General features: G+C 49.3%; 1 protein-coding gene across 1 annotated transcript; it reads right to left on the bottom strand.

The window, feature by feature from the left end:
* Positions 1-10,881: 10,881 nt before the first annotated feature.
* Positions 10,882-13,071, bottom strand: LOC129051160 (serine hydroxymethyltransferase, cytosolic-like). The gene is made up of 2 exons (XM_054535957.2): positions 12,963-13,071; positions 10,882-11,210 (listed from the first exon to the last, which is right to left on the bottom strand). The coding sequence occupies exons 1-2, from the start codon at positions 13,056-13,058 to the stop codon at positions 11,022-11,024; spliced, it is 285 nt and encodes a 94-aa protein (XP_054391932.2). The 5' UTR covers positions 13,059-13,071; the 3' UTR covers positions 10,882-11,021.
* Positions 13,072-13,326: the final 255 nt, after the last annotated feature.

Here is a 13,326-nt window from a genome sequence, read left to right as displayed (position 1 = left end):
GGGGGCATACAGTAGGCAGCAAGGAGAGGGCAGCTCCTGCTCAAAGCTGCAAGTCTCTCTGAAAGAAAGATCGAGATTCCCAGAACCACAGCAGGACAGTGTTTTCATTTGCATCCATTTTTATTAGCATTTAAACCTGTATCTTGAGTAGCATATAAACCTTAAGTTGGTTATTTTTACAAGCATTTACACAGTAAGATAAACACATGATAATGTACACTGAAATTATGCACCCTCACCCACCCCCCGCCCCCCAGCCAAAACCATCTTGCGAACCTACACTCAGCAAAGGATCCCATAGTGCACTTTGGGAGGTATAGACAGGAAGCCTGGGTCTCCATCGCTCATCCCATCTTTTCATCAGCTGTGGGCCACCACACTGCACTGGTTTGCTAGGGCTTCCTTAAAGTACCACAGACTGGGAAGCTTCAGCAACAGAATCTCACTGTCTCACAGTCCTGCAGGCTGTATGTCCAAGATCAAGGTGTCAGCAGTGTAGGTCCCTTTCCAGAGTGGTCCAGGAAGGCTCTGTTCCAGGCCTCTCTCCTGGCATGCAGGTGGCCTTCCCTGTGTCTCTTCACCTCGTCTTCCCTCTATGCGTGTCTCCGTGTCCAAATTTGCCCTTTTTGTAAGGACATCAGTCATATTGAATTGGGCACCCCCTACTGACTTCATTTTTGATTTTAACTTGTTTCTATAAGATGCTATCTCCAAATAAGATCACATTTTCAGGAACTGGGGCTAAGGACATCAACAAAGGAATTTCAGGGGACAAATTCAACCCATCACACAGGCGCTCCCCGAGGCCACCTCTGTGTCATCTTTGTCTACAGGCAAGTTGGCATCTAAAAACTGTCTGCCCAAGACATGCGTCTGGCCCATGGTACAGCCAGTCCACACGGCTGATGGTGAGATCCGGGTGGCATTGTTTCCTCACCGCCATGCCTCATGCAATCAGCTGCCTTCTTATAACAAGGTGGACACAAATCCCGGTACTGGCGAAGACGCCTGCTGGCTGTGTGTGAAGTAGCCTCACGTCAGTGTGCTGCAAAGATGCGGCTTAGAATGTTACAGCTTGTGTGTGAAAGACATGCAGATTTCTATTCCTTCTGATCTGTGGTTTCAAGTTCTGCTCATCTGAACCCAAGGGGCTCTGTAGGATGCCTCTGGAAGAGCCAGGGTGTCAGGGGTGCTGAAAACACAAGGTATCCAGGCTCGACCCCAGCTTCAATCACACAAATAATCTTGTTGACTTTTTTTTGGTCTTTTTTTTTTTTTTGAGACAGAGTCTCGCTTGTCGCCCAGGCTGGAGTGCAGTGGCCCGATCTCTGCTCACTGCAAGCTCCGTCTCCTGGGTTCATGCCATTCTCCTGCCTCAGCCTCCTGAGTAGCTGGGACTACAGGTGCCCGCCACCACGCCCAGCTAATTTTTTTTTTTTTTGTATTTTTAGTAGAGACGGGGTTATGCCATGTTAGCCAGGGTGGTCTCGATCTCCTGACCTCGTGATCTGCCCACCTCGGCCTCCCAAAGTGCTGGGATTACAGGTGTGAGCCACCGCGCCCGGCCTGGTCAGTTTTTTAATTGATCTTTGTATAATTTTTTTGTTTAAGAAAGGAATCCTTTGGCAGAAAGAAAATCTGAAACTCTAAATACTGTCCATTTTATCCATGTATTGTTGGTCATACCCCCAAAATATATCCTGATTCCAGCCATTTGTCATGACTGCTTTAATCTGAGCTCCCATCATTTTTCTCCTGGAAAATCCAGCCTCACCCAATGGCCTCCCGGCTGCCACCTGGCCTCTCCCCAGGGCTCAGCAAGATTTTTCTGCAAGGGACCTGGTAGTACCATCTTGAGTTTCGTGGACCCTGTGGTCCTTGTTGCACCTACTCAACAGTTACTCAGCTTCACCACTGCAGCCCCAAAGCAGCCCCAGACAAGAAGGGAACACCAGAGGAACTGTGGCTCCAATAAACCTTTATTCACAATAGGAGGAGGGCTTCATCTGGATTGTGGGCCATAGTTTGCCAACCCCTGCCTGACTTCATGGCAACACTGACCTTCATATTTACGCCTCTTAAAAACATGTGTAAGATGAGTGCAGTGGCTCATGCCTGTAATCCCAATACTTTGAAAGGCCAAGACTGGATGATTGCTTGGGGGCAGGAGGTCCAGACCAGCCCGGATAACACAGCGAGATCCCGTCTCTACAAGAAATCATTTCAAAAGCAGTCAGCCATGGGGGCCCACACATATAGTCCCAGCTATTCAGGAGGCTGAGGTGGGAGGATTGCTTGAGCCTGGGAAGTCAAGGCTGTAGTGAGCTGTGTTTGGGCCACTGCACTTCAGCCTGGGTGATGGAGCAAGATCTTCTCTCTCTCTCCCCATATATATATATATATATATATATATATATATATATATAAAATATATATTTATTTATTTATATATAATTTATTTATAGTGTGTGTAATGGTTGTCTACAAGATACACCTTTAACTAATCACAGCCAACCCTCAAATAATACGCATAGTGTAGGACCCTTACAATGCTACACTCCCAACTCTCTCTCCATATATATATAATTTATTTATAGTGTGAGTAATGGTTGTCTACAAGATACACCTTTAATTAATCACAGCCAACCCTCAAATAATACACATAGTGTAGGACCCTTACAATGTTAAACTCCCAACTCTTCTCCCCACCCATCTTTTGTTTTCTTTCTTTCCACAGATTCTATGACCGTCTTCCTCTCCTGATTGACTCTGCATGAAGGGGATTTCTGGTGGGGGAAGGGCAGCAGGTGAGAAATGAAGTACCAAGAAACTAGCAAAGGGTCTTCTGGTTGTCTGGGGACAGTCCTCCCATCATCCCCAGCCTAGTCTCAAGGGTTCTGGGCCGGTCACCCTGTGGCCTCTGTGCTGTGTCTCTGGATCTGGCCTCCATGGGAAGGACCCTGGAAGACCCAGCAGAGTGGGGTGCCAGGGTTGACAAACATCTTCCTGTTCCTCTGGCTGTGTGGCTCAGGAATAGGCCCAGACAGTGTGTCCAGGTGTGCGAGGCCACATCACTGCCTCCTTTGAGATGGCCCAGAGGAACTTGTGGCGCAAGCGTGAAGCTCGGCACCCAGAACCTGTGACCAACTGTCCCTCCCTGTGTCCTGGAGTTGGGGTCCAGTCCTGAGAAGACTCTCAGTCACCTGTGGGTGCTGATGAGGGGAGGGAGAGGTCTGTGGACTGAGAGGGGCCATTGGTAGGGGACTCTGAGCACCACCGCTCAGGGGTCTGATCAGTGGGGGCCTGGTCAGCAGAGATTCAACTCTGGGGCTCAGACACAGAAAACCTGGTCAGTGACCCTTTCTCCTTTTTCAGCTCTTGCCGCACGTGCAGAAAGAGAGGAACTTCCAGTGCCCGCTATGGAGCCACAGCCCACAGCATGGGGAAGGCCCCATCCAGAGGCAGTGCTGCAGCTAGAGGTAGCTCCAGAGTCCTCTGGGCCCTGCACCGATACAGCCAAAGACCAGCAAAGCGAGGAGCTGCCAGACCTCATGCTACCTGCAGTAGCCACTGGCCTCAGCCCTGGAGCTGAGAACGTCATTGGAGATAGACGTGGCAGAGAGGAGTTTGCGAGCATGGCCCCAGCCAGCAGCTCCCAGGCTGCCCCTAGTCCTGGGCATGGAGTGAGCCTTGGTGTCGGAGACCAGGGTGTGCAGTCTGAACTTCTCTACCTCACTGAAGAGAGGCCTCTTTTATTTACCAGAGCCACAGCCCTGCTGCAACAGGACCTCTTCATTCTGCTGATGCTGGGGCTGTCTATCTGCAAGCTGGAGGTGTTGAGAGCAGGGAAAGGAGCCTGTGAGGAAGGGTTCCAGCAGCTACTCCTGCTCCCAGAGGTGGCCTCCTCCTCCAGGCATGGAGGTCTGTTCACTACTGGGCTTCTGGGCTATTTGCCCCTGATTTGCTTCCTGGTATGGGCTCTTCTTAACAGGCAGGCAATGGGTGTGAGGACCAGGCAGGGGCTTCAAAGGGTACAGCACCAAATCTTCCAAACTCAGCACTTGTGCCCTGGGGTCTCCAATCTGTCTTCTGCCCTAGGATTTATTCATACTGTTAAATTACAAGTTTATGCATATGATATGTAAATACAGCTCGACTTTTTGAAACTTCATGCCTTTTTGAACTCCCTAATGTTAGATGGTGTTTTTGAGGCGATCTGAAAATCTCTGATAGTTGTGTCTTTTGTTGTGATTGGTTGTGTGATTGAGTTACCACCACCAAATCAACTGTTATTGGAAACCTTTCAGGTATGGCTTTTAGAAGACCTAGACCTACTCTTGCCTGTTTTGACCCTCCAGTTTATTGTGGAAGGAAGGATCATGGGGTTTCATGTCTCCGGCAGATCAATCACTTTCCTCCATCCATAGCAGGGAGGAGTCATGGCACCCCAGATGGTCACTGGGAGGAGGAGGTGAGGAGGTGTATGGAATCCAGCCCTGTCACACAGACCTAGCACATTACACCCTAGCTGAGTCCCCTGCTAAGGAAGGGCATGCCCTCTGCCCTCAACTGTCAGCCACCCATCCCCCATCTGCATCCCCAGGACTGCCCCAGATGGGGAGATCTGAGACTGGGGAGCACACATAGATGTTCTGATGCTAGCTACGGGTCTTGGGGTGGTGACAGTAACAAGGACCTGGGTGCACATGTGAGTTGGGCAGCCAGGCCTGGCCAGAGCAGTGACACATGCATCCACACATTAGTGCACTCACATACATGTTCACGATCACCTGCACAAACACGCTGCACACACGCATGTTGAGACTTCAGGGAGGGGAGGACGCTGACTCTGGGCCCTGCTGACCCAGGCAGGGGCCCACTGTAATGGGTGCCATGACCCCACAATGTCACTGTTGTTGAGTACCCTCCCACCTACCTGCCTGCCCTCTCTGTGTCTGGAGCTCTTGGAGACAAGACACACAGCGGTGTCTGGTTCTGTGCAGAGGAGGCTTTCCTAAGTGAGAGGTACAGCTGGATCAGCAGACTCAGGTGAATGTGACCTGCTGTGTTCCCTCCCTGCTGACCTGGGACAGTCACTACCTGGTGGGCATTGCTGGCCTCTGGGCAAGTGCCGAGGAGGGTAATCCCTGGGCATTCACCAGATGCCCATTCTGCACTGACTGTGTAGATGGTTGTTTCCTGCATCCTCACAGCAACTCTGTGGGGTGGGTGCTGTCCCCAAATGTACCAATTTGACAAGTGAGCTGTCTAGGGTCAGAGGAGCTGACACTGGCCCAGGGACCCAGATGTGAGCCTGGGATGTGCCCTCAGCCCTGCCCTGTGCTGTGCTGGACTCAAGCCCTGACCTCTGTGGCCTCCCTGCCCTGGATTCCAAATCTCCCTGGGGTTCCAGACTTCAGTGGGGCAGAGCCTGGCCCTGGAAGAGGCACTATAATGGAGGCCCTGTGGGTGGCGGGGAGGCGGGGGTTCTCAGTCAAATTCTGTGCCTTAAGCTGGGAGGAGGTCTCACCAACTCAGACTTCAGGTGTGGTCACTGATGGTCCCTGTGGGACCCAGGGGACACATGGGGTCCTGGGGGAGTGCATCTCTCTTGGCCAGAGTGCATGAGAATTGGAGTAGAACGGAGCAGTCACCAGATGTCTTGCTTCCTACAGAAAACTGGGCATCTTCGTGGAGACTGATCCTATACAGATGTCCAGTCCTAACCCCATCTGCCTCCAGGTGCCCGGAACAGCTCATCGTGAGCCCTTCAGGCTCGGCAGGTGGACACCGTTTGCCCTGCCGGGGCAGGTGTGTGTCCATCTGAGAGCATTTGAGGACAACAGGCCTGTCTTTCCAGATTGCCCTGTGCTCAGGTCCTCAGGAAGGAGCCCACCCCAGGTGGAATGCAAGGACTCCAGAGACTGGGGAAGGGGTGGGGTCACTGGGTCTGGCCCCTGTCACTTGGAAGGGGTGGTAGAATGGGGGTCCTTGGGCCGGAGGGCATCTAGGGGTGTGGCAGGACTGGTTTGGGTGTTTTTCTGGAGCACTCGGGTACAGCAGAACCATTGGATGACTTTGTCTTGTGGGATGGTGATGGATGAGGTCATGGATACCCTGCATGTGATGAGTGAGGGGATATTATTGACAAGTATGAGCAGGCACAGGTGGGGCCGCTCCCTCGAGGGAGGTGGGGCCTCACCTCCTTCACTGTGCCTGGTCAAAGGCTCCTGGGCTCCCTAAGATCACAGGACCGGGACAGGCTGTCCATGCCCTTGGGACCCCAAGTGCCTCACCTTGCCCCCTCTCCCTGGCCCCCTCTGGGTCACAGGGATGCCAAGCTGGGGCAGCAGTGGACACGGAGCATGAGCATGTTGACATGTGGAAATTCACCGATCGCCTCGGGATTGTGTGGTGAGTCCTCTGTCCCCTGACACATCGGTCTCCCCTCAGGGACAGGTTTTATTTTTAGAAAGATCTCTCTGAGGCAGGACATGTCTCTCCAGCTCGGGCCAACCTCCTCTCCAGGGTTGGAACTCCTCCCTGCATCTCCTGCAGGTCCAGCCCATGGTCAGGATTAGGGCAGAGCCCAGAGGCTCTGCAGATGCTGAAGCCAGCATGATCAAGTGTTCCACCGATGCCTCTGGAATCTACAGTCAAGAGACCAAACCAGCTGTGCAACTTGGAGCAAGTATCTCATCTATAAAAAGAGGGGGTTTTGGCCTGGAGAGGTGGCTCACACCTATAATCCCAGCACTTTGAGGAGCCAAGGCAGGAGGATTGCTTGAGCCCAGGAGTTCGAGACCAGCCTGGGCAATAGAGCAATACCCCCATCTCTACAAAAAATTTCAAAAATTAGCCAGGTGTTGTGGTGTGTGCCCATAGTCCCAGCTACTTGGGAGGCTGAGGAGGGAAGATTCACTTGGGCCCAGGAGGTAAAGGCTGCAGTGAGTTGTAATCACACCACTGGACTCCAGCCTGGACCCTGTCTCAAAAAAAAAAAAAAAAAAAAAAGAAAAAAAAAAAGGAAAGAAATCCTATCACATGCTATTAATACAACAGGGATGAGCCTGAGAACATTATGCTAAGTGAAACAAACCAGTCACCAAAAGACAAGCACTGTATGATTCAACTTTTATGAGGACCCTAAGGTAGTCAAGTTTAGGCTGGGTGTGGTGGCTCACGCCTGTAATCCCAGCACTTTGGGAGGCCGAGGTGGGAGGATCATCTGAGGTCAAGAGTTCCAGACCAGCCTGGCCAATGTGGTGAAACCCCGTCTCTACTAAAAATACAAAAATTAGCCAGGAGTGGTGGCGGGCGACTGTAATCTCAGCTGCTCAGGAGGCTGAGGCAGGAGAATCGCTTGAAGCCAGGAGGTGGAGGTTGCAGTGAGCCAAGATCGCCCCACTGCACTCCAGCCTGGGCATCCCAGCAAGACTCAGTCTCAAAAAAAATTTAAAGTAACTACATGCAGTGGCTCATGTCTGTAATCTCAGAGATTTGGAAGGCTGAGGTGGGAGAACTGCTTGAGGCCAGGAGTTCAAGACCAGCTAGGCAACACAGTGAGATCTCAGCTCTACAAAAAATTTTAAAAATGATCTAAGTATAGTGGCTTGCACCTATAGTCCTAGCTACTTGGAAGGCTGAGGTGGGAGGATCACTTGAACTCAGGAGTTGGAGATTGCAGTGAGCTTTGATTGTACCACTGCACTTCAGCTGGAGCAATAGAGTGAGACCCTATCTGTAAAAAAAATAAATAGGCCAGGCCCGGCGTGGTGGCTCACATTTGTAATCTCAGCACTTTGGGAGGCCGAGGTGGGTGGATCACCTGAGGTCAGGAGTTCAAGACCAGCCTGACCAACATGGAAAAACCCCATCTCTACTAAAAATACAAAATTAACCAAGCATGGTGGTGCATGCCTGTATTCCCAGCTATTGAAGAGGCTGAGGCAGGAGAACTGCTTGAACCTGGGAGGCGGAGGTTGCGGTGAGTGGAGATTGCACCACTGCACTCCACCCTGGGCAACAAGAGCAAAACTCCATCTCAAAAAAATAAAAATAAATAAAAAATAAATAGGCCAGATGTGGTGGCTCACACCTGTAAGCCTAGTAATATGGAAGGCTAAGGTGGGAAGACTGCTTGAGGCCAGGAGTTTGAAACCAGCCTGGGCAACATAGCAAGACCACGTGTCTATTAAAAATTAGCCTGGTGTGGTGGCACGCACCTGTAGCCCTAGCTACACAGAGGCTGAGGCAGGAGGATTACTTGAGCCCAGCAGTTTGAGGCTGCAATGAGTTGAGATTGTACCACTGCACTCCAGCTTGGGCAAGATGAGACCTTGTCATTCATTTATTCATACATACATAACATTTTGTTTTAAACCCAGAACTTTGTTTTTAGGTTTGCATCAAGCAAAGTCGTTAATGTTAGGTCAACATTGTTTTCTTTTTTTTTCTGAGATGGAGTCTTGCTGGAGTGCAGTGGTGTGATCTCAGCTCACTGCAACCTCCGCCTCCCAAGTTCAAGCGATTCTTCTACCTCAGCCTCCAGAGTAGCTGGGATTACAGGCATGCACCTCCACACCCAGCTAATTTTTGTATTTTTAGTAGAGACGGGGTTTCGACATGTTGGCCAGGCTGGTCTCGAATTCCTGACCTCAGGTGATCCACCTGCCTCAGCCTTCTGAAGTGCTGGGATTACAGGTGTGAACCACCACACCTTGCCTATTGTTTTCAAATATTGCCTTTGATTATAAATAATGTTCCAAAGATAGATTAATATTAAATTATATTAACAAAATGTGATAATGAAAACGTGTAATAATTACCTTTTATTTTTATTATTTTTTTTGAGATGGAGTCTCGCTCTGTCACCCAGGCTGGAGTGCAGTGGCGTGATCTCAGCTCACTGCAAACTCTGCCTCCCAGGTTCACACCATTCTCCTGCCTCAGCCTCCCGAATAGCTGGGACTACAGGCACCAGCCACCAGGCCCGGCTAATTTTTTTGTATTTCTTTTTAGTAGAAACGGGGTTTCCCCGTGTTAGCCAGGATGGTCTCCATCTCCTGACCTTGTGATCCACCCAACTGGGCCTCCCAAAGTGCTGGGATTACAGGCGTGAGCCACTGCACCCGGCCAATAATTACCTTTTAAAAGAGCCCTTTAACTGGCTGGGCACAGTGGCTCACACCTGTAATCCCAACACTTCGGGAGACCAAGGCGGGTGGATCATGAGGTCAGGAGATCGAGACCAGCCTGGCTAACGTGGTGAAACGCCGTCTCTACTAAACAAAAAACAGACAAACAAACAAAAAAGTTAGTCAGGCATGGTAGCGCACGCCTATAGTCCCAGCTACTTGGGAGGCTGAGGCAGGAGAATCGCCTGAACCTGGGAGGCGGAGGTTGCAGTGAGCCGAGATTGTACCACTGCACTCCAGCCTCGTGACAGAGCGATACTCCGTGTAATTAGAAAAAAAAAGAAAAAAAAAAAAGCCCTTTAACATGAATAAACGATGTAATTACACTTCTATTTATGTTGTGGTTTTTTGGGTTTTTTTAAATTTAGAAACAGGGTCTCATTCTGTCACCCCAGCTGGAGTGCACTGGCAAAATCATAGCTCACTGCAGCCTTTGATTTCCTGGGCTCAAGCAATACTCCACCTCAGTCTCTTGAGTAGCTGAGACTACAGACGCATGCCACCATGCCTGGCTAATTTTTAAATTTTGTTTTGGAGACAGCATCTCACTATATTGCCCAGGCTGGTCTCAAATTCCTAGCCTCAAATGATCCTCTGCCCTGGCCTCTTAAAGCACCGGGATTACAGGGGTGAGCCACCACACTCAGTCCCCTTCTTAAAAATGTAGAAAACATCACCCCTTGCTCGATACATTGCTGTGAGAATCGAATGAAATATTAGTTTTGAAAACACCTGGTGTGGACCGGGTGCAGTGGCTCACAGCTCTAATCCTAGCACTCTGGGAGGCCAAGGCAGGTGGATTGCTTGAGCTCAGGAGATGGAGATCAGCCTGGCCAACATGGTGAAACTCTGTCTCTACAAAAAACTAGCTGGGTGTGGTGGTGTGTGCCTGTAGTCCCAGTGACTCAGGAGGCTGAGGTGGGAGGATGGCTTGGGTCCAGGAGGCCAAGGCTGCAGTGAACCTTGATCACACCACTGCACTTCAGCCTGGGTGAGAGACCATGTCTCAAAAAGGAAAAAAAAAAAAAAAAGAAAACACCTGATGTTAACAAAATACCTTAGCCTGAAAGAAGAAAGAAAGGAAGGAAAAAGAAAAAGAAAGGAGAGAGAGAAAGAAAGAAAACAGCTGGTGAATTCTTCAAGGCACAATGCAAAAGTTAGTTATTCACAATAGGAGAAAGACAATGCCTTCAACTTGATTCTCAGTCTTCCACATAGAGCTTCAGGGCCATCTCAGGACAGAATGGCAATTCCTTCTCCAAGGGTGACCTTTCTTTCTGTTTCCTTTGGGACAAAAATGCACACATTTGCAAAAGCCATGTCGAATTCTGTAATTTATTTTCTTTGCCTGATGATGACTGTAAAAAACAAAAATGAACATAACACTGTAATTCTGAGGGTGAAAGAGTCAACTGATAGCCACTGCATGTGTAAATCCAACATTTATAATGCAGAAACGGTTTTTGGTAATCCAGATTCAGCCTCCACTTCCACACCATTTCCAATACAGACTCGATGACTCACATGGCAACGGCTACCTTCTGCAGCATCCCTCAGATGACACTGACTTTTTCTAGACAGAGGCCACACACCAGTCCAGTGGCTCAATACTCCTTGCAAACCAGCCTATTTTTTAGAAAGCCCCCAAAGAACTGTGAAATGTGCCCCTGAGTACACCTGCGCTGAGCTCTTCAGTGTGATCACATGCTGGGCGTAAAAGAGTTCTGTCAGAGAGCAGGTGCGGAACAGAAATCCTACAGTTGGGAAGCTTGTTGTTTTCTGAAATTTCCAAATTGTTTAGGTCCTAGGCTGATTGAGTACTCCCTATGACTGTGTCAGAACCAGGCCTTTGAAGAGATTCACATACCTCTGGCCCGGGTACCCCTCAGAGTATTTGTTATTTAAGCAAGAGCCTAGGGCCTCCAAAACTGCTTGGCTGGCAAAATTCTCCATGGCAATCAGCTCCAATCCAACCCTCTGCCGGTTACTCTCCTCCTTAATGATTTTGTAAACCTTATGAGAAGAAAACAGATGCTTGATATTCGGAAATTTTAGTTTAAAATAGACACTCTTTCACATTAATATTGATTGTGCCTTCAGAAGCTGACCTTAACCCAAATAACATCAAGGACTCTCATAACACTTAAGGAATAGAATGAATCCTCCTCAAAGGTTTTAGTATCTGAGAAAGCACTAATCAATGAATTAAGAAAAACAAAATGATGGCCAGGCGCGGTGGCTCACGACTGTAATCCCAGCACTTTGGGAGGCAGAGGCTGGTGGATCACCCGAGGTCAGGAGTTCTAGACCAGCCTGGCCAACATGGTAAAACCCCATCTCTACTAAAAATACAAAACTTGGCTGGGCGCAGTGGCTCATGCCTGTAATCCCAGCACTTTGGGAGGCCAAGGTGGGAGGATCACCTGAGGTCGGGAGTTCGAGACCAGCCTGACCAACATGGAGAAACCCTGTCTCTACTAAAAAATACAAAATTAGCTGGGTGTGGTGGCGCATGTCTGTAATCTCAGCTATTCGGGAGGCTGAGGCAGGAGAATCGCTTGAACCCAGGGGGCAGAGGTTGTGGTGAGCCGAGATCGCGCCATTGCACTCCAGCCTGGGTGACAAGAATGAAACCCTGTCTCAAAAAAAAAAAAACCTTAGACGGGTGTGGTAGCAGGCACCTGTAATCTCAGCTACTCGGGGGGCCGAGGCAGGAGAATCCATTGAACCTGGGAGGTGGAGGATGCAGTGAGCCGAGATTGCACCACAGCACTCCAGCCTGGGAAACAAGAGCGAGACTTCATCTCAAAAAAGAAAAACAAAATGATTGAAGAGAAAGTTATTTTTAAGTGTCCCACCTAATTTTTAACACCACCATCCTGTTATTTTTATCCCTACATTTCACCAAGTTTCTCCCTCCCTGAAACTTATTCCTCGTTCCTCTTCCTTAAAAGAAAAGATGCCTTAGGCCAGGCGCAGTGGCTCACGCCTGTAATCCCAGCACTTTGGGAGGCCGAGGTGGATGGATCACGAGGTTAGGAGATCGAGACCATCCTGACTAACACGGTGAAACCCCGTCTCTACTAAAAAATACAAAAAATTAGCCGGGTGTGGTGGCAGGCACCTGTAGTCCCAGCTACTCGGGGTGCTGAGGCAGGAGAATGGCATGAACCCGGGAGGTGGAGCTTGCAGTGAGCCGAGATCACGCCACTGCACTCCAGCCTGGGCAACAGAGCGAGACTCCGTCTCAAAAAAAAAAAAAAAAAATTAGCCGGCTATGGTGGTGGGTGCCTGTAATCCCAGCTACTCAGGAGGCTGAGGCTGGAGAATCCCTTGAACCCAGGAGGTAGAGGTTACAGTGAGCCAAGATCACGCCATTGCATTCCAGCCTGGGAAACAAGAGTGAAACTCTGTCTCAAAAAAATAAACAAACAAGTAAAATAAAATAAAATAAAGGTGCTTCCAGATGTCTACATAGATCTATATTCCCTGTGAACTGTCAGGAAAGGGTCAACTGTCAGTGACCTCTCCCCCTTCTCTGCTTTCCTCCAGAGCACCCTGCACAGTGGTCCACACTTTGAAGAAACCCAGCAATCTTTAAATTTACCCTCAAAGGATTTGTAGCCATTTTGTCTGCCACCACCTCTAAATCCAGCAGGATAATACTCATTTCAAGGCTATCCCTAATTAATTTGTAATTAGAACTAGAGATTTAAATGAAGGCCTCCAACATAAAAGCATCTGTGAAGACCCCACAAATCTCACCTCAACATCACTGTCTTTGAGGGGTTGTGCCACCATCTTGTCACGTGAGGACCACAGGTCAGCATCCTTGTGGGCCCCGTTGACTGGCATCATCATTGCACTGGTTCGAAGCTGACTAAAAAAATGGGAAAAACATGTGTAGCTTCCAGAATTAAATTTATTTTTTTATTTTATTTATTTTTTATTTATTTTTGAGATGTAGTCTTTGTTGCCCAGGCTGGAGTGCAGTGGCGTGATCTTGGCTCACTGCAACCTCTGCCTCCCAGGTTCAAGAGATTCTCCTGCCTCTGTCTTCCAACTACAGGCGCATGCCACCACGCCCGGCTAAGTTTTTGTATTTTTAGTAGAGATGAGGTTTCACTGT

Source organism: Pongo abelii, chromosome 19 (genome assembly GCF_028885655.2).
Source record: "Pongo abelii isolate AG06213 chromosome 19, NHGRI_mPonAbe1-v2.0_pri, whole genome shotgun sequence".
NCBI lineage: Eukaryota > Metazoa > Chordata > Mammalia > Primates > Hominidae > Pongo > Pongo abelii.
This window is presented reverse-complemented; position numbering and strand designations above follow the sequence as displayed.